This window comes from Lepidochelys olivacea (genome assembly GCF_965140295.1).
Source record: "Lepidochelys olivacea isolate rLepOli2 genome assembly, chromosome: 6".
NCBI lineage: Eukaryota > Metazoa > Chordata > Testudines > Cheloniidae > Lepidochelys > Lepidochelys olivacea.
Window position 1 is genome coordinate 74,692,530 of NC_140416.1, and position 19,644 is coordinate 74,712,173.

At 39.8% G+C, this 19,644-nt stretch overlaps 1 protein-coding gene across 2 annotated transcripts in view; it reads left to right on the top strand.

The window, feature by feature from the left end:
* The window catches only part of DPH6 (diphthamine biosynthesis 6), a 377,259-nt gene that overhangs the window by 179,896 nt on the left and 177,719 nt on the right, over positions 1-19,644 (top strand). For both annotated transcript variants that reach the window (XM_084632603.1, XM_084632602.1), the window contains exon 12: positions 623-797. In XM_084632603.1, the coding sequence (XP_084488729.1) occupies positions 623-797 (175 nt within the window). The remainder of the gene's footprint in view (positions 1-622; positions 798-19,644) is intronic.

The following is a 19,644-nucleotide window of genomic DNA, read 5'->3' on the forward strand; positions in this document are numbered from 1 at the left end:
TAATTGCATTATGCACAGAGACCTGGCTATGGGAATTCTCGCTAGTAACATGCTAGGAGCACGGACCCAAGGGTATAGATCTACAATAAATTTGCAAAATTGTCTTGAAAATTTAGCAGCCCAAGCAGAAAATCTACTCACCCATCCTTATCATGATGTTAATGGTGGGGTGGTGGGCAGAAAGAGGAAATATTTTCTTGCCTGTGGTGAAAAAAGTTATTTTTCCTGAGTAGAATTTTACAAGACTGTATTATAAGATACTTCCAGAGAACAAGCATTTACAAGTCATTTTCTGTTGAATTTCTGCTGAGAGTTAAATATCTCCCCTTTATGTGTATACTACAAACTTAATTCTTCTTCAATAGCTATAGGCTCTGAGATGCTGCTCTCTTACTAGCTCTTTTTAGTGGCTTGTTTTCAATAGGCTAAATCATGATAGATAGATTAGATAGATGGATGGATGAACAGGTTGGACAAACACCTGTCACGGGTGGTTTAGGTTTACTTGGTCCTGCCTTAGTGCAGGAGGCTGGACTTGATGATCTCTCAAAGTACCTTCCAGCCTTATATTTCTCTGAGTCTATAAGATAATCATATAATCTTTCATTATTTATGTTTTCAGAGTATGTGTAGAAGCCCCATTGCTTGATGGAGTACTCTTTTGTATGGATTGCCTTGCACATAAGTGTGACGTTATGATCGGTGATGTACACCGTTATCAAAAACAGATCATGCATGTACAGAGCATTTCTCACTGGGCACCTGCTAACATAGGACCTTATAGTCAGTCCATCAAGGTAAGCAATCTTTGTTACTGTATATGAATTATGTATCAGTTAACAAAGTTATCAGCTCTTTTCTTTTAATCTGCATAGAAGAAAAAAACCCAAAGTTTGCGCCTTTGTAATATGTTTTTAAAAAAAAACTACAGAAAAATGAAAAATATGAGTATATACATTTAAAGTTTTAAAACCTCTGTGTATTACACCTTTTCAGTCTTTTGCTGCTGTTTATCAAACTTTTCACTCTGTGATCATCAGGCAGGGCTAAGGACAATTATTTCTTTCAGAGTGTCACTCTGCACAAAAACAGTATATTGAGGTTATACACTATAGTTATAACAGTAAGTAATTATAGTGCATGTGTATTTCCATATGCTTTCTGAAATTTAGCTATTCATTGAAAACATTTCAGGGCCTTTTTAAATTTCTTTATGTTCAAAGACAACAAGTTCACACTTTTTCAACGCTTAAACACTTGTAAGTGAATTTCCTTTTGAAGCTCTAGATATTAGTATTGCAGTACATAAAAGCAAATCAAGACTGATGAAGTATTTTTAAAACTTACATTTAATAAAAAGTGCGTGGAACATGATATGTTGCTTAACAAATATGAAAGAGTAACCAAGCATCCCCCTTCCCAACTCCTAATGCCTTCCTGAGTGTTAGGGAAAAGTCTTGTCTTTAACTTTGCAAAAGAGAATTTGTATGAACTCTTCTCTCCACCCCCCTGTCTGTACAACAGAAAGAAGATCTAGCCCAAACTATGTTATTACTAGTAGGAGGATCTGTGACTTACACAATATTTTATTTCATATATTGTAATTCTTCTGAGTTGTCTTCTGATTTGACTACATAGTTCACCGACCCCTCTCTTACCTCAAAGGAGATAGATGAACTCTGGCTGCTGGGCCGCACTATCCTACGAGGGAAAGAGGACTTAGAGGGATTCAGGCCTTCAGGCCACACCGCTTTAGGAGCGCACTATAGAGACTCCGGCTGCTAGGCCACGCTATCCCACCGGAGGAAGAGAGTTTCGGGAGACTCTGGCCATTGGACCATGCTGCTTTAGGAGTGCACTATAGGGATTCCGGCCGCTAGGCCGCGCTATCCCACTGAGGGAAGAAGATTTAGAAGGACTCTGGCCATGGGGCCATAGAGCCCTGACTACCAGGGAGGTTGTAGAACTGGCGTAGAAGCCGGGAGGCGGGGTTAATCCCCCCCACCCCACCCCGGAATCAAAGGGGTTCACAAAGTACAAAACCCGCCACAAGTCCCAGAAGAATCCATTGGTCCTTTTCAAAATCGACATGAGGCTGAATAGATAACACAACATGGACTCAGTGCCAGCAATATGGAGATAACATACAGCTACGCTTATCCTTTACTTCATCTGACCATACCACTATCACCAAGATGGCAGCATGCTGGAGTGAGATCAGTTCATGAATGAAGAACAGCTGGTTGGAGCTAAGTGCAAGCAAAACAGAGGTGATGCTGGTGGGCAAGGGTAAGCACTTGGCAGAATTTGCAGTCATGGTGAAGTCTCCTTTGGTTGATGGTACATCCCCACAGTTGGTCAATTCAGTCTGTAGCCTAGATCCCTCAGTAGTGCTAAGCTCTCACATAGTAGCATCCACAAGCAATACTTTCTGCCATTTCTGGTTGGCTAGGAGACTCCAGCTCATCCTAGTAGCGGTTATATATGTCTTCAATACCTCCCATCTGAACTACAGCAGTGCAGTATAAGTGGGCACAAAGACATCAGCCCTTAGACAGCACCAACTAATACTGAACACTCCTTAGCAATACTGACTGCCACAAGCATATCAAACCTATTCCCCGCCCTCTACACTGGTTTCCTGTAGAAATCAAGTGAGGTTCAGAGGCTTGGTTCTCATCTTCAACACCCCCATTTCAATGACCAGGGCCAGACCTATCCAAAGAATTGCCTTAAGCTCTGTGATGAAGATCATGGTTGACTGTTCCAGTCCTCTGGCACAATTGAACTTTCTACTACCAGGGTAAAGCTCTTCTGTGCAGGAGACAGAACTTTCTCAGGTTGTGGTCCCAAGCTCTGGAACAAACTAAGCCAGGAACCAAGGACAGCCACAAACCTCACCGCCTTCCACTTTTGAGTGCAAATCACCTTTTTTTTTTAACCTTGCCTTCTAGAACATAAACACATAACAGCATGTACACTTAAACACACACACATATATCTTCCAAAACAAAACACTCCACTGTCAACATATTCTCCTCCTAAGAAGAGGATGAGAGAAAGCACAAACCTCATGTGTCAGATATTAGTCACACGGTATTGTTGTACTTGTGTCGGTTCTAGAATATTAGAGAAGGTGAATGAGGTAATAACTTAAATTGGACCAACTTCTGTTGGTGAGAGAGACAAGCTTTCAACCTGCACAGAGGTGGTCTTCTGGTCTGGGAAAGGTACTAAGAGTGTCACAGCTAAATACAAGATTGAACTGGATTTATGGCTTATTATAACAATCTGTAGCCCACTAACCCTCCTTTTTGTTCTATGACTACTGGGGTGTTAATGGGCCACTTTACCTTGCATGGTCTCCTAGGATATGTGCTAATTACTTATGCTGGACTATGTGATCTTGTAGTTAGCTGTGACACTGATTACACCACACATTAAGGGGCGGGGGGCCTATTGTCTGGCTTGCTGGATGAAGGTAGGTACCTCTTTAAGGAGAGGGAGACCGAGGAAGTGTAATTTTGTGAGAGAAAATGTCAACGTGGGCACACTGTGACCCATCCCACTAGGTGACCGGAACAGAAGGGAGGTTATATAAGTACATGCTGAGTAGGAGAAGCCCTCTTTTACCTGAACCAGGCGGAGCAGCACTCACCCTCCCACACATGGAAGTGGCAAAATACCAGGTTTGGTCAGGAACTGCTATGGGCACTGCAGTAGTCGTTCCTTTCTTGAGGGGTGGGCTGAGAAGGAATTTTTCCCTCACCACCAGATTGGCCTAGGCGAAGTGCAGGGGTTTTCACCTTCCTCACAACAGGTTTGTGGGGCTGGAGGGATTCGTTGAGGGTAAACGTGGAACAGGAGTTAGGCTGTGATGTTGCAATTCATTATGTTGATGTGGGGCAGATGTCCAGTGCAGGTACTCCATAATGAAGTGATACAGTCAGCAGATAAATAGATTGGTAAAGGATTTAAAGGAGGTATTCCTTAAATGAGCAGAAACAGGGCAGGTTCGGGGCTACTTTGACTGGCACAGTGGGAAGCCAATTACCCCACCCTTTATGATCCATCTTAACCCTCATTCAAGGTGGGATGGTAAGCTCCCAGCAGCAGGTGTGCTGGGGATCATGATGGGAAAGGGGGAGGGCTGACAGAAGTCCACCAGATACGTATTGAAATGATACTATAGACGTTTATCTGCTGGGTACTCCCAAACAGTTAATAACCAAGTTGCAACCTAATTAAACCACATCCAGTGTCTTCTGTCCTTCTAGCATAGCTGTACAATCTAAGAACCTTTCCCAGAGCTGAAGAGGAGCTCTGTGTAGCTTGAAAGCTTGTCTATTACAGAAATTGGTTCAATAAAAGATATTACCTCATGCACCTTGTCTCTCTAAGATGTTAGTCATGTCACTTACCTCACTACTGGAAGATGGATAGCTACCCTAAAATAATAAGGGCAGTATAAGAAACTGTATATAATAGAATAGAGCTAGTGGTATTGTTTAATCCAGCTTCCCTGAAGAGGATGGATTGAATCATAGAATATTAGGGTTGGAAGAGACCTCAGGAGGTCATCTAGGCCAATCTCCTCCTCAAAGTGGAAACAACACCCACTAAATCATCCCAGTCAGGGCTTTGTCAAGTTGGGCATTAAAAACCTCTAAGGATGGAGATTTCACCACCTCCCTAGGTAACCCATTCCAGTGCTTCACCACCCTCCTAGTGAAATAGAGTTTCCTGATATCTGACCTAGACCTCCCCCGCTGCAACTTGAGACCATTGCTTCTTGTTCTGTCATCTGCCACCACTGAGAACAGCCTTGCTCCATCCTCTTTGGAACCCCCCTTCAGGTAGTTGAAGGTTGCTCTCAAATCCCCCCTCATTCTTCTCTTCTATAGACTAAATAACCCCAGTTCCTTAGCCTCTCCTCGTAAATCATGTGCCCCAGCCCCCTAATCATTTTCGTTGCCCTCTGCTGGACTCTCTCCAATTTGTCCACATCCCTTCTGTAGTGGGGGAACCAAAACTGGACGCAGTACTCCAGGTGTGGCCTCACCAGTGCCGAATAGAGGAGAATAATCATTTCCCTTGATCTGCTGGAAGTGCTCCTACTAATACAGTCCAATATGCAGTTTGCCTTCTTGGCAGCAAGGGCACACTGCTGACTCATGTCCAGCTTCTCGTCCACTGTAATCTCCAGGTCCTTTTCTGCAGAACTGCTACTGGCTAAGTCGGCCAGTCGGTCCCCAGCCTGTAGCGGTGCATGGGATTCTTCCTTCTTAAGTGCAGGATTCTGCACTTGTCCTTGTTGAACCTCATCAGATTTCTTTTGGCCCAGTCCTCCAATTTGTCTAGGTCACTCTGGACACTATTCCTACCCTCTATCATATCTACCTCTCCCCCCTAACCTAGTGTCATCTGAAAACTTGCTGAGGGTGCAATTAATCCCATCATCCAGATAATTAATAAAGATGTGGAACAAAACCGACCTCTGGGGCACTCCGCTTGATACCAGCTGCCAACTAGTCATTGAGCTGTTGATCAGTACCTGTTGAGCCCGACAATCTAGCCGGCTTTCTATCCACCTTATAGTCCATTTATCCAATCCATACTTTTTTAACTTGCTGGCAAGAATACTGAGGGAGACCGTTTCAAAAGCTTTGCTAAAGTCAAGATATCTACCACTTTCCCTATATCCACAGTGCCAGTTTTCTCATCATATAAAGCAATCAGGTGAAGATAAGGCTTGAAGGCAAGATTGAAGATAAGGTGCTGATACTGCTTCCCCTTACTTGCCACACTGGCCAGAAGAGAAGATGAAAGAGAGAGCACATGCTCTGCCCTTTCAAAGGGTTGTGGATACTCACTTGTAAAATTCAGTCAGAATTCTTTTAGGGCTGTTCTTCTGGTGGTTGGCCTATTTATCTATCATGTCATATCCTTGAAAATACTGTTGTTCAGGCTATTTATCTGTGATGTAAGATCTTCAAAAATGTTTTTTTCCAGGATTAATTTTCTCCTTCTCTTCACTGATTGATATCCTTGACTTCTTTGCTTTCTCAATTTTGCAGTAATCTAACTATAAAAAAAACCCAACAAGATTTCCTCTCACTTATTTCAATCAGAAAATTATCTTCTTTTTTCTAGTGTAACTTTATTTTATTTTACTGAAAATGTGTATCTGTTTACTAAAATAGCATATAAAATCTATACCCTAAAATTTATTCTTGAAAACACCTTACTGAGACATACTTACTGACATACTTACTTGTCCTTGAAAGTATGTCAATTTTAAACTCAAATATGGGTCCCATATAATTTTGAATGTACTTTTGAACTTTTACAAAGTGAAAAGCTTCTAGTTGACTGTGTTTGAAAATCTATTTGAAGCTAGATGTATGAACATGTTGTTCAGTTCTTTGTAAAGTTGCTGGCAGAACAATTCTAGTAAAGCATTTCAAAATTGGTTTTTGGTATGGACTATTTTCTAGTATGTATGAAGTTTTGGGGGTTTTGATTTTATAAGTATAGTAACAGGAATAGACTGGGAAAGATAAAAATCCTTTGTGCATTATCCTGGAATGTTGACATATTGATCAATCTTGCATGTTTGAAGAGCAGAGGTTTACGGATCTTGTAATTTTAAAGCGTTAATGCCTTTGTCTTTTACATTTTGAGACCTTGGTTCTAATTTGATTATGTCACAAGTAGAAATAACTAGGTGATCTTAATGGTTCCTAGTGAATTTTTTTTTATATTACAAAACCACCAAGCATTTTTGCACAAAATTGTCATGCTTCTCTGAATAGACCCAAGACTGTAACAGCAAGGGTATGTGGCAGTCAAGATAGATGTGCATTGGCATAAATACTGTACTGGCAACTGAAATTTAGTGGAGGTAGTCCATGCAAATTACAGGTGTTCACACTACAGGCTCAACAAATCACTCAGAAGAGCATCAGTTTAATTCTGTAGAAACCTTGCAGGATCCTGCCAACTGAAGCATGAGGAAAAAATGTAAAAATTAGAAATATACCATGAGAGCGTCCTCCTGACCCCAGGCTGACAGAAGCAAAACAACACTTACAGAATGTAGTTAGGATGTGAATTCCATTCAAAATATTTATAGCAAAATCAGAAGTCGTTCCCTTTCTTGGAATTACATCCTTTAAAATCAACCCCAAAGCTTCTGCTTATAGTATGTAAGATATAATCTGTGGTAGGATATAAAGTGGCTGATTTTCCCATTTGTAAGGACAAAATTGTTTGTGAAAACTTAACGTATTTTTCTTGGCTCAAATCTTTTACTGGTGCAGAAGCTTCCGTCCATCTGAGTGTTCATCTGTCAGTAACTTCAGTATAAAGTATACATCTATACTGTAGTAATGACTGTGCTTCTGGCCTCAGTAAATATGGTACAAGTGTACTTAAATCCAGGATAATGTGAGATTACAAACTTTGCCTTGCTTCTCATAGGCAATAAACCAATTATTTGCCACTGTTTACCCCTGTGTTACATCTATCAAGAAAGTCAGTTGTATATTGCACTCAGTAGCAGTAGATTGTAGCCACTTTTAAAAAAGGGCTTTTTTCACCATCCTCTTACAAGTGGAGCATTCAACTCTGGGGAAAAAATAAACAACCCTAATAGCAGTAGTAGATTATCATCATCTATGTGTACAAATCTGATGAGGTTCAATAAGGATAAGTGCAGGGTCCTGCACTTAGGACGGAAGAACCCAATGCACAGCTACAGACTAGGGACCGAATGGCTAGGCAGCAGTTCTGCGGAAAAGGACCTAGGGGTGACAGTGGACGAGAAGCTGGATATGAGTCAGCAGTGTGCCCTTGTTGCCAAGAAGGCCAATGGCATTTTGGGATGTATAAGTAGGGGCATAGCGAGCAGATCGAGGGACGTGATCGTCCCCCTCTATTCGACATTGGTGAGGCCTCATCTGGAGTACTGTGTCCAGTTTTGGGCCCCACACTACCTGAAGGATATGGATAAATTGGAAAGAGTCCAGCAAAGGGCAACAAAAATGATTAGGGGTCTGGAACACATGACTTATGAGGAGAGGCTGAGGGAACTGGGATTGTTTAGTCTGCAGAAGAGAAGAATGAGGGGGGATTTGATAGCTGCTTTCAACTACCTGAGAGGTAGTTCCAGAGAGGATGGTTCTAGACTATTCTCAGTGGTGGAAGAGGACAGGACAAGGAGTAATGGTCTGAAGTTGCAGTGGGGGAGGTTTAGGTTGGATATTAGGAAAAACTTTTTCACTAGGAGGGTGGTGAAACACTGGAATGCGTTGCCTAGGGAGGTGGTGGAATCTCCTTCCTTAAAAGTTTTTAAGGTCAGGCTTGACAAAGCCCTGGCTGGGATGATTTAATTGGGGATGGGTCCTGCTTTTGAGCAGGGGGTTGGACTAGATGACCTCCTAAGGTCCCTTCCAACCCTGATATTCTATGATTCTATGATTCTAAGCACTAGAGAGGAATGAGACACACACTTTACCAATGGGTTTCACAGATGTTGACATCAGAGGGAACCATTGATACTGTTGGAAATGGTAAGTAAACTCAGCATGAGCCCCTGCTGCCTTGACCATCTTTAGAGGCCTCACTTCTCTCTTTTTCCTGTAGTCTCGTGCTTCACCAATCTCATGCTAGGAGGGAGGGGAATTAAATTATAAAAATGAACATGAGTTCAAATACATATTTTTATTTATTTGACTTTCGCCATGATAAATGATAGTTCTAGGCAAAGGGTCGGATTCTCAGCTGGTATAAATTGGCTTAGTTCCATTGACTTCAGCAGAACTTTGGCAGATGTATACCAGCTGAGGATCTGGGCCAAAATCTTAATAGAAAAGGGGTACATGATGCTGTAGGGCTATAGAGAAGTTATATTTAAATGTTGAACCAATATTTTTAAATTAAAAATAGCCTTTTAGCAATATTTACAGAATTCAAAACCACTTATTTTACCTGATGGTAATTATTTTGCTACTGTGTGTTAAATACAAGGAGACACATATCTCTTGAGAGAGTTTTTTTTTATTGGTGAATGCAATCTACAAGTTTGCTGAATATTTAAAAAAAAATTCTTCCACAAATCTGAAATTTAAAGTAGCTTTACATTTCAAAATAAGACTCCCTGATTCATGTCTTCCATAGATGCATGCCATTGTATAGTATCTAAAATTACAGTATGATTACAGTATATCAGTCAGATTGCAACATATGTAGTGGAATTTACAGTGACTGATACTTCATAGTAGAGATGTTGGATAGTAGTGAACCACCCTAAAGAACAGCTTTAATGGTAAAAAATATGTTCTGTATTAAAACCATAAGATAGATGTCTGATGCCATGTATCTGTTATCTGAGAGTTACACAGAATTGTCTTCCACAGAATTTTTCTTCATTTAGTGTTATATTAGTTAAGTAACACAAGACTGTACCGTGGATCAATATTGAGGCAAAGGAAAGTATAAAATTAGAGACCTCCTTGTAGAAGTGAGGCAGTACAGGGAAAGCACTGCATCTATTGGAGGAATGATACAAGGCAAGCAACAGCTGGTTGGGAAAATTGGCAACAAATGTTGACCTCAGTATTAGCAAATCATTCAAGTAAGATCAGAGTCCAAGTTAACATATTAACATGCACCAAACAGATGTCTGGACCAGATAACTAAGCTAAGTCATAACACCTAGACCTACAGATTTGAATAAACAATAAAATGTACAAATGATGCATTTTTAAGGGAAGAAGGAAGCTGAAAATGAGTCATCACGGACTGTGTATCTTCCTTTTAGTACTGTTATTAGAGTCATTAGGATGCAAATGAGAAAATTACATAACTGTGGAACAAGTAAAGCAAGAGTTCTTCTGAAGCATGAGTCATGTGACACACTGGATATGTCTACATTGCAGTTAAAAACCCACAGCTGGCCTGTACCAGCTGACTCGGGCTAAGAGGCTGTTTAATTGCCATGTAGGCATTCGAGTTTGGGCTGCAGCCTGAGCCTGAACATCTACATGTCAATTAAAAAGAACCTTAGCCCAAGTGAGGTGGCATGGGTCAGCCACAGGTTTTTAATTGCAGTGTAGACATTCCCTCGGTAGCCCAGTGAAAGATGGTTAGTGCTGACAACTGTTGAACAGACTAGTGTGATCAGAAATTTTGGGTGAATCTGTCATTCCACTGTAAGAATGACAAAAGAAATGTCAAGGTCTGCCTTAATTTTTCTTTTTGAAAGTCCTTTAAAAGCAGTGTGTGTGATAGGACTGCTATCTGTCATGGGTTTTATACTGCTCTCTATTTTTACCCCACAGCCACCCCCCTTGTCATTTGGTAACAATCCCGAAGTCTTAAGAGCTTTGCTCATTATCCAGTAAGGATTTCTTGATGTAAGGCAGCATCTCAGGGGGCAAGGTGCTGGAGATCTTCCGAGATGGGCAAGTCTGGGATTGTTATCATGTGGTTGTATTTTCATATTATTGCTGCGTCTCTTTGGGGAGCTAATATGAGTATGTGTGCTCATGCAGGGGAATCCCAACCATAGATTGTAGTGTAGACATTGCCTTAAAGTGCACCATCCAGAGCTGGACATAGTACTCCAGGAGAGACTTCAACAGTGCCAACTAGAGCGGGACAGTTACTTCCCGCATCTAACATATCACACTCCTATTAATACACCTCAAAATGATATTAACCTTTTTTGCAACTGCATCACATTATTGACATATTCAATTTGTCATCCACTATAACCCCCAGATCCTTTTCAGCAGTACTATGGCCTAGCCAGTTTTTCCCCATTGTGTATTCATGTATTTGATTTTTCCTTCCTCAGTGTAATAATTTGCACTTCTTTTTTATTGAATGTCATCTTTGCACATCTTTTTATTGAATGTCATTGATTTCAGACCAATTCTCCAATTTATTATTGTCATTTTTAATTCTAATCCTCTCCTCCAAAGTGTCTGCAACTCCTCCCAACATGTCTACAACTTTTATAAGCATGCTGTCAACTCCATTATTCAAGTCATTAATGAAAATACTGATCTGTACCAGACCAGGAAGACGGTCCTGCCAGACCACGCCTGATACTTTTTAAGTACGATCTTTAAGTACCCTAGGATGGATTTCATCAGGCCCTGCTGACTTGAATACATCTAACTTAACTAAATATTCTTTAACGTGTTCTTTTCCCCATTGTTGTTAATATTAATTTTAAGTATTTGATCACCAATAGCCTTTTTTATGAAAACTAAAGCAAAATGGAAATTAAACACCTCAGCCTTCTTAATATCATCACTTTCGTTCATCTTTCTCTTGCTTCTAATATTGCCTTTTATATCCCTTTCTAGGTGTAATTCATTTTGTGCCTTTGCCTTTCTGATTTTGTCCATTACATGTTTGTGGTATTCTTCTGTACTCATCTGTAGCATTTTGTCCATGTTTCCACTTTTTTGCAAGATTCCTTTTTGGCCTCTGATTATTCTTGCTCTCTTTCCTTCATGTCAGGATATTTTGTGTGATGTATTTAATAATGTCTCTCTGAGAAACTTCCAGCTCTCCTGAAAGTCTTTTTTCCTTACAGATAATGTTGTAGTGGATAATAAACTATCCAGTTATTCCTTTGGTATAACGATGTCACTCAGGGGTGTGGATTATATCGACCTAAGTGCTGGTGTAGCTTCTCCCGCCGACATAGCTACCTCCTCTCGCAGAGGTGGAATTATTAAACCAATGGGAGAACTCTCTCCTGTTGGCTTAGAGTGTCTTCACCAGATGTGCTACAGTGGCACAGCTGCATTGGTGCAGGTGCGCTGTTACAAATTTCTAGTGCAGACAAACCTTTAGATTTTCTCCCCATAAACTTTACCTACCAGTAAATCCATTGTCCTTATTCTGCAGCTCTCACTCCTTCCTTTCCTTAGAATCTATATGTCTATCATTTCATGATCACTTTTCACGCAAATTGCCTTGAGCCTTCAGATTTGCAACCAATTCCACACTGTTAGTCAGAATCAATTCTAAAATGTTTCTCCCATGGTTACTTCCTCCCCCTTCTACAATAAGAACTTAACGAATGTATTGGACATTTTGTATTTTGCCATATTACGTTTCCAACAGATGTTTGGGTAATTAAAATCCCCCATTGCTACCAGGTCTTACGTGTTCTAGAAATGCCTAATCACCCACCTCCTCCTCCTGACTTGGTGGTCTATGACATCTACCATGAGGTTGCCCCTCTATTTTTCCCCTTTTATCTTTACACAGAGACTTTCATCTAGTTTACCCTCTCACCTCCTTCTGGACCTCAGAATAAGTGTATATATTCTTGATGTTTAATGCAGTACCTCCTCACGTTTTTCCCTGACTGTCCTTCCTGAACAAGCTATAAACCCTGCTGTACCAATATTCCAGTCAGGAGATTTATCACACCAACTGTGTGTGTGTGTGTGTGATTCTTGCTTGTGTACCTATAGAGTTGAACTTATTTCCCGATTTGTGGTCTGGAAATACTAAGCAGAGTTTTTATTAAAATTGGGTGACTATTCCCTCACAGTTAGTTTTATGTGCTTTTGTTGGCTGGGGTGTTGGTGAGCATTACCGTAATCATTTCATGTGTTTTTGGTTGGGAGATCTATTCTCCAGATATCAGGCTACCAAATCCATTTTTTTCTTGTGACTCACCCAAGATTTGAACCCTATCCCCATAAGTACAGTGCTTTTTTATAATCCACTGTGCCACTTTCCTTCTCATTTTGATTTTGTTTCTAAAAGCCTTTGAGTAGATCGTGAACTATGATTTCACTTAGGTCTGTTCTACTGTACAGGGGTAAGTCGGCCTAAGTTACCCAACTTCAGCTACGTGTATAATGTAGCTGGATTTGATGTAGCTTAGGTTGACTTACTGTGGTGTCTACACCACACTGGGTCGATGGGAGAAACTCTCCTGTCGACGTACCTTACACTTCTTGTTCTGGTGGAATACTGGAGTTGACAGGAGACCAATCTGTGGTCAATTTAGCGGGTCTTCACTAGACCTGCTAAATCGACCCCTGGTGCATCGTTGATCCCCGGTAAGGTAGACATACCTTTAGTTTGCAGTGTTGATCCCCGGTAAGTGTAGACATACCATTAGTTTGTCTGTTCCGTTGGCCAGTAAATAGATAATGCTGTAGTGGATAAAAAGAAAAGGAGTACTTGTGGCACCTTAGAGACTAACCAATTTATTTGACCATAAGCTTTCATGAACTACAGCTCACTTCATCGGATGCATTCAGTGGAAAATACAGTGAGGAGATTTATATACACACAGAACATGAAAAAATGGGTGGTTTTTTCATGTTCTGTGTGTATATAAAACTCCTCACTGTATTTTCCACAGTATGCATCCGATGAAGTGAGCTCTGGCTCACGAAAGCTTATGGTCAAATAAATTGGTTAGTCTCTAAGGTGCCACAAGTACTCCTTTTCTTTTTGTGAATACAGACTAACACGGCTGCTACTCTGAAAGCTGTAGTGGATAGTAAACTATCCAGTTAAAAATGAGTGAACTATCAGTCTCTGGTGATCAGCAGATATTATCCAATCATCTCTACCAAATGGAGACGTTCTGTTGCTGCCTGCACATCAGTGCTTCTGTGAAATCTGATCCAGGTGGCTATTTAGTTGAAATATGAAGGAAAATAGTCTTTTTAGTTTATCAGATTGAAGTAATTACTCAAAAATCATTGCAACCAAATCTGAGGGGCCACAAGGTTTAATTCTGGGTGTGCAATTTACAGATTAATTATTACATTTAACTTCATTTTTAATACCACAGAATTAATCCCATAAAAATTAGTGATCTCGAAGGAGTCAGTTGTCAACTTCTGACAGGATCTCTTCGCCATAATCTATTAAAATGCTGCTTTTATCTTGTCTTGCCTGTGTCATATTTTATGGATTTTTTCATAAACACTGCCTATACTTCATAAATGTCTCAATTTTCTAGTCTATTAACATTACTTCAAAAGCAATTGATAAAAGAGTAGGGCATGCATGAAATAATACACCAATAATGTGAAGTGCTGGAGGCAAGAACAGTGGGTAGTATCGGCACAGCTTGTGAGCTGAAACAATGAAAGGATGTTTTATCTACTACAATAAAGAAACAAATGATCATTTTTGATAGTAGAAAAAAGATTGCTAGTAATTGGGCAGATGAAAAATGAGTTACACGGGAAATATAGCGTATTTTGAAATTGATAACTGAACTGAGAAAACAAACATCTGTGAGCATATATTTACAGTTTTCAGGACCTTTCCCCTTTGATTATGATGGTTATTGCAGTCATTTTCATATTTTATATATTCACATTTTTTCTGTATATATGCAGTAAACCTGTAGGTATAGATGTATTACAGGCAGATCAAGGTTTATGCACATTTAGAGTTCAAGGATGCCATGCTGAGTGAAAGTATAAGCAAATTAATATTTTTGAGGCTATTATCAGTTTCTCATGATTTATCATAATTCCTGAACTAAGGAAAGAGAGAGAGAAAAATCACTTAAAGTAAATAACAAGTTTATTTTTGCTTCTGTTAAAATTGGTTGACCTCAATATTTCACATTGTGAGTGATCCCATTTTCCAAAATTACAATGTCAGTCATGACACAAGTGTTAGCTGACTGGAACAAGGGCAGTCTAGGTTAGTGGTCAGAGTGGGCACCAGGAACCAAGAACTAGGTTGGTTAGATCCAGAGTCAGTAGTTGGAAGCTGGAACCAATGGTCAAGCCGGAGGTCAGAAGCTAGATACGAGAGCCAAGGATCAAGCTGGAGGTCAGAAGCTAGATACGAGAGCCAAGGATCAAGCTGGAGGTCAGGAACTGGAGCAAGCAGAGTAGCAAACAGGGAGTCATGCAAGGCAGAAGTGGCAGTCTCAGTGGTGGGCATGAGTAGCAGCCAGTGAGCCACTGCTGCCACTAAAAAGGGATTGCCCCGGCTGCTCCAGCCTATCAGCTGTCATGGCCAATCAGGCAGCCTACTGCAGTCCAGCTGCCTGGAGACTATCTCTGTTTCAGGTCCCGATTCCTGACAACAAGGGAGCGTTGTGAATATTAGAAAGAAGGCAGGTATCAAAGAAGCAACTTGGGTCTTGCAGAAGGTCATTTATCGCTCATTCACTTGTGGGGTATGTACTATACGTAAAGTATTGTGACCAAAAAAGTAAACATGTGAACACAGTAAAAATGGCTAAAAAGACACTCATCACATCATCTCTACTTTTAGGAGCCCTGAGCTGCCAAGGTGCTGAGCACCCTCATCTCCCACTGATATTTAAATGAACTCTTAGAAGTCAGTAGGGGCTGAGGGTCATCAGAATCTGTCAGACTCAGCCCTTCATTCAGCAGAGGTAAACACGAGAACAAAGTAGGCATATGTTGGCTAGATATCTAGCCATCTATATTAAGTACTTATATGGCCCGCATTACCATAGTATCTGAGCGGCTTGCAGTCTTTAATGAATTTCTCCTTACAATTCCCTTGTGAGGTAAAGAATGGCTATTATCCCCATTGAACAGATGGAGAAATAAAACAGAGAGACTAAGGGTATATCTATGTTACTCCTGGATGTGTGATTGCAGCTTGTGTGGGCAACCCACACTAGCTTTAATTTAGCTAACACAGCTAAAACTAGCAGTGAAGATTTGGCAACACAAATGGTGGTGCAGGCTGTACAAGCCCACTCAAAACCCTGGATACATACATTGCTAGCCCATACCCAGGTCCATGCAACTGCATCTTTCTGGTGACTTTTAGCTGTGCTAGCTAAATTAAAGCCAGGGTGGACATAAGTACACAAGCTGCAGTCACACCTCCAATTGCAATGATTGACCCAAGATCACACAGGGATGGCGGAACAAGGCAGTGAAACTCGGTCTCTCGGTCTCAGGCTAGTGCCCTAACAACTGGACCATCCTTCATGTGTGCAGCAAAGATGAAGTAAAATCATACGGTGAATTCTTGACCCCATTGAAATCAGTGAGAGTTTTCCATTAGCTTCAGTGGAATCAGGATTTCACCTTTAAGCCCCGTTTCTTCAAGCACTTACATATATGCTTACCTTTATACATGTGAGTAGTCCCAGTGACCTCAAAAGGACTATTTTCATATATAAAGCTAAGTATATGTGTAAGTGACATTTAAGTGCTGTATATCTGGCCACCAGCATACATGTATGTTTTGCAACTGTTATAGAAAAGTATTTACATATGTCATTGATTTGGAATATGATCCTAGACTTCAACCATTGTCAAAGAAGATTGTGTATTTGAAAATTAATTCGGCACATCACTGCAAACCTATGCTCATTGAGCAGTGCATGCAGCCTTTTCTATTGCAGGACAGAAACCTCCCAAGAAAAGGTAGAACTTAACTAGGGAGACTAGAAAAAAGTTAGATTTTGTTTCTAATAACTAATAGAAAATACTTTTAGTGATTTATGTTTCAAAGCAGAGACAGTATTTGCCATTAGCCAATTAAAGGAATGTTACTTAGTCTGATTTGGCTACTGAACTATAATGTCTGACATAAAGGTTGGTTTTACTTTCTCAGCATTCTGAGACTGAAAGATGGCTCTCAGACAGTCATTTTTAATTCATAAACTATTAGATTTCCTGTTTTAACAGCTTATATTGGTCACACTCCTGTGTAACCCTTTATAGAGTTACAAAGTATAATCTGTATTGTGATGCTGGTGGGATTCTTCTCTCTGAGTCACTACTTGAATCAGTGCTTTTCTACAATATGTGTGAGACGCTATGCTTTAGGAGGTGCCATCTTGCACACAGAAATAAAATTGAGGTCCTGATACCTTGTGGTCAAAATCCAAGGCACTGTTTCCAAATATTAGGGTGTTGACTTTCAGAGTCGTCTTGACCATAATTCATGTTGGAAAATTAGATATTGTCTTACTGAATTACATATTCAGTTCCAGTTGGGTAAGATATTCACTTTCTCTCCCAGTTGTTTTGTAGTAGTATTATGAGCTGTGAAGCAGCTGCTGCCTTTCATTCCAGAGGTAGCTGCATATCAGTAGTGGGTGAAGTTTCCTGTATATAGTTTTATTTCTATTTTTAAAGCATTTTGGGATCCTCAGGGAATAAAAATACTATATATATGTAAGATGATCTGCTGGTAGTACTCTGAGGATTCATTTTATTTTCTAATTATTTTTTATGTTTGTGTAACTGTAATTCTTAGCTCTTTTGCACTGGTGAGAAAGGGAATTTAGTACTTATACACTGTAACATTTATTTTCTTTCTTGCATTTCCTGTGCCATTTTTCTTACAACACACAAATTTTATGTAATTAATTATAATGAGTAACAAATATGCTTGCTTCCTTGCAACCTAATTGTTCTCTCCCTCAGTCTGATCCTTATATAATTGCAATACTTTGTGTGTGACAACATAACAGTTATCATTGGAACGCATAGTGATTTTACAGGCAGTGGCATGTGAATCAAATCAGGAACATGAAGGAAAGAAACTTTGTTTTGTGTGTGTGATGAATATAGTTCCAGTTTAAGTACACATCTTCATTATGAAGTATTGCAAGTGTTTTATTTGTGTTCATTTCTTTAGTTTACTTGCAAAATGTCCCTATTTATTATTAAAATTAACTCATTTTTTGAAAAGATTTATGATAATTACACAGAAACATACCTCATCTAGAACATCTCATTCTGAAGTAAGATTTCTGAGTTTTAGAATGTTAGATCTTTGTGATGTGGAATATTTTTTATTAATTGTATATGCCATCTATAATCCAGCGATCTTTTGATCCTTATGTTTATTGTGATGATTATTTCCATACCCACATGGCAACATATTATTAAAACATGAGCTAATAAATGAAGAACTCTGTTTAATTGAGCTTGTGTAAAGGCAGGAAACATTTTATAAATAAGCATTTCCAAAAGGGAATAATAATTTTGAAGCAAATGTTACAATGAAAGTAAAACAAGTATGATAGATTGTAGATGCCAGGCAGCACCACAGGAACATTGTCTATAGCAGAAAGAGCGCAATACTTAGGAAAACATCTTTTCAACACACAGTGTCCTTACATCTTTTCTTTCTCAAGTGGTGTTTTCAAGGGCTTGTCTGAGTGAAACATTGTGATATGAAGCACATTTTTTAAAATGTTCTTAACTTGTTAAGACCGCTACAAGACCCATCTCTTTACTCAGACTTTGGGGAAAGGAGGTTTGTGATAATAGCTGACATCTGCTGGGAAGAGACTTATTGTTTGGACTTGATTTTTTTTATGATTGGTCATTCTCTGTGGCTTGGGGGTGAGGAGCAGCCACTCGGTTTATTTTTGTTAGTTTAAATTTTTGGCAGAGGTGCCTAGAGCTAGGGTAGATGCCCTTGTCCTATGTGTATATTTGTTATAAATCAAAATAATTATTGAATATAGATGAAATATTTAAAAGTAGTGCTGGTCGTAATTTTTCCATGTATTCCTTATTGGAAATTCAGGGTTCCTTTCACAATGCAGTACCACTCTGGACATAAAACTGTGGTATGTTGTAACAGAATTTTTTTTATTTTTTATTATCCTGAGATCCAGAAATCACCTGTACTGCTAATGATGTTAGATGCAAGAAGTGCATTGGATATGGGGTTGCCAACCCTCCAGGATTCTCCTGGAGTCTACGGCAATTAAAGATTAATCTTTAATTAAAGATCGTGTCATGTGATGAAACCTCGAGGAATTCATCCAACCAAAGTTGGCAACCCTAATTGGATACTCACTGCCCTTCTGTTAAACTCTGGGGATGAAATCCTGTCCTCATTGAGGTCAATGGGAGTTTTACCATTTAACTTGAATGGGACCAGGATTTCATAGAAGAATTAATGGGGAGGTGCTGGGGGAAAGAGGAGAAGAAAGAAATGGAAAAATGGCAAAGGTTAGGATTAGCTGGAGTAACACGGCAAAGGAACAGACAGGCAGTAAAAGGTACAAAGAAATATGCCAAAGTGGGAGGGGGAAAAGTTAAACACTGGGAGGAAAAAGGGAAGATTGTCAAAGATGGACTGAGAAGAGACTGGCAAAGAAGGGAGAGGGCAAATAAATAAAAAGAATGAAAATAAGAGATGGGGGAAAAACAAGTTAGACAGAAACCAGGCGAAGGTAAAGAGAGACAAGAAAAGAGAGAGGGAAAATTCATCCTATCAGAGATGGCTGTTCCTGTCAGTCACAGATAAGTGTTGCTTCTAGGAAGGTCAGTTCAGACATCGCCAAGTGACAGAAGTGATAAGGGGAATACCACATCATCTGACCTAAGGTAAATAAAAAGAAAAATAAGGCTCAAACCCAATTTTTTGTCATTTGTGGGATTCTGTCTACTTGGACAAATTTATGAATGTACCCTGGAATTGTGTGGGAAGTTCCAGTGCCCATTCATTTTTCTGTTATCTCCTAGTGTCTAAGATTCTCCTACCCACACATGCCTTATAGTATATTTTTTCAATGACTAGAACATTTGAAAAGCTAGAAAGAAATTCATAAGAAAGACTGCACGCAGGAAGAGCTGCTTAGACACTGGGTAATACTGAATGCTTCTT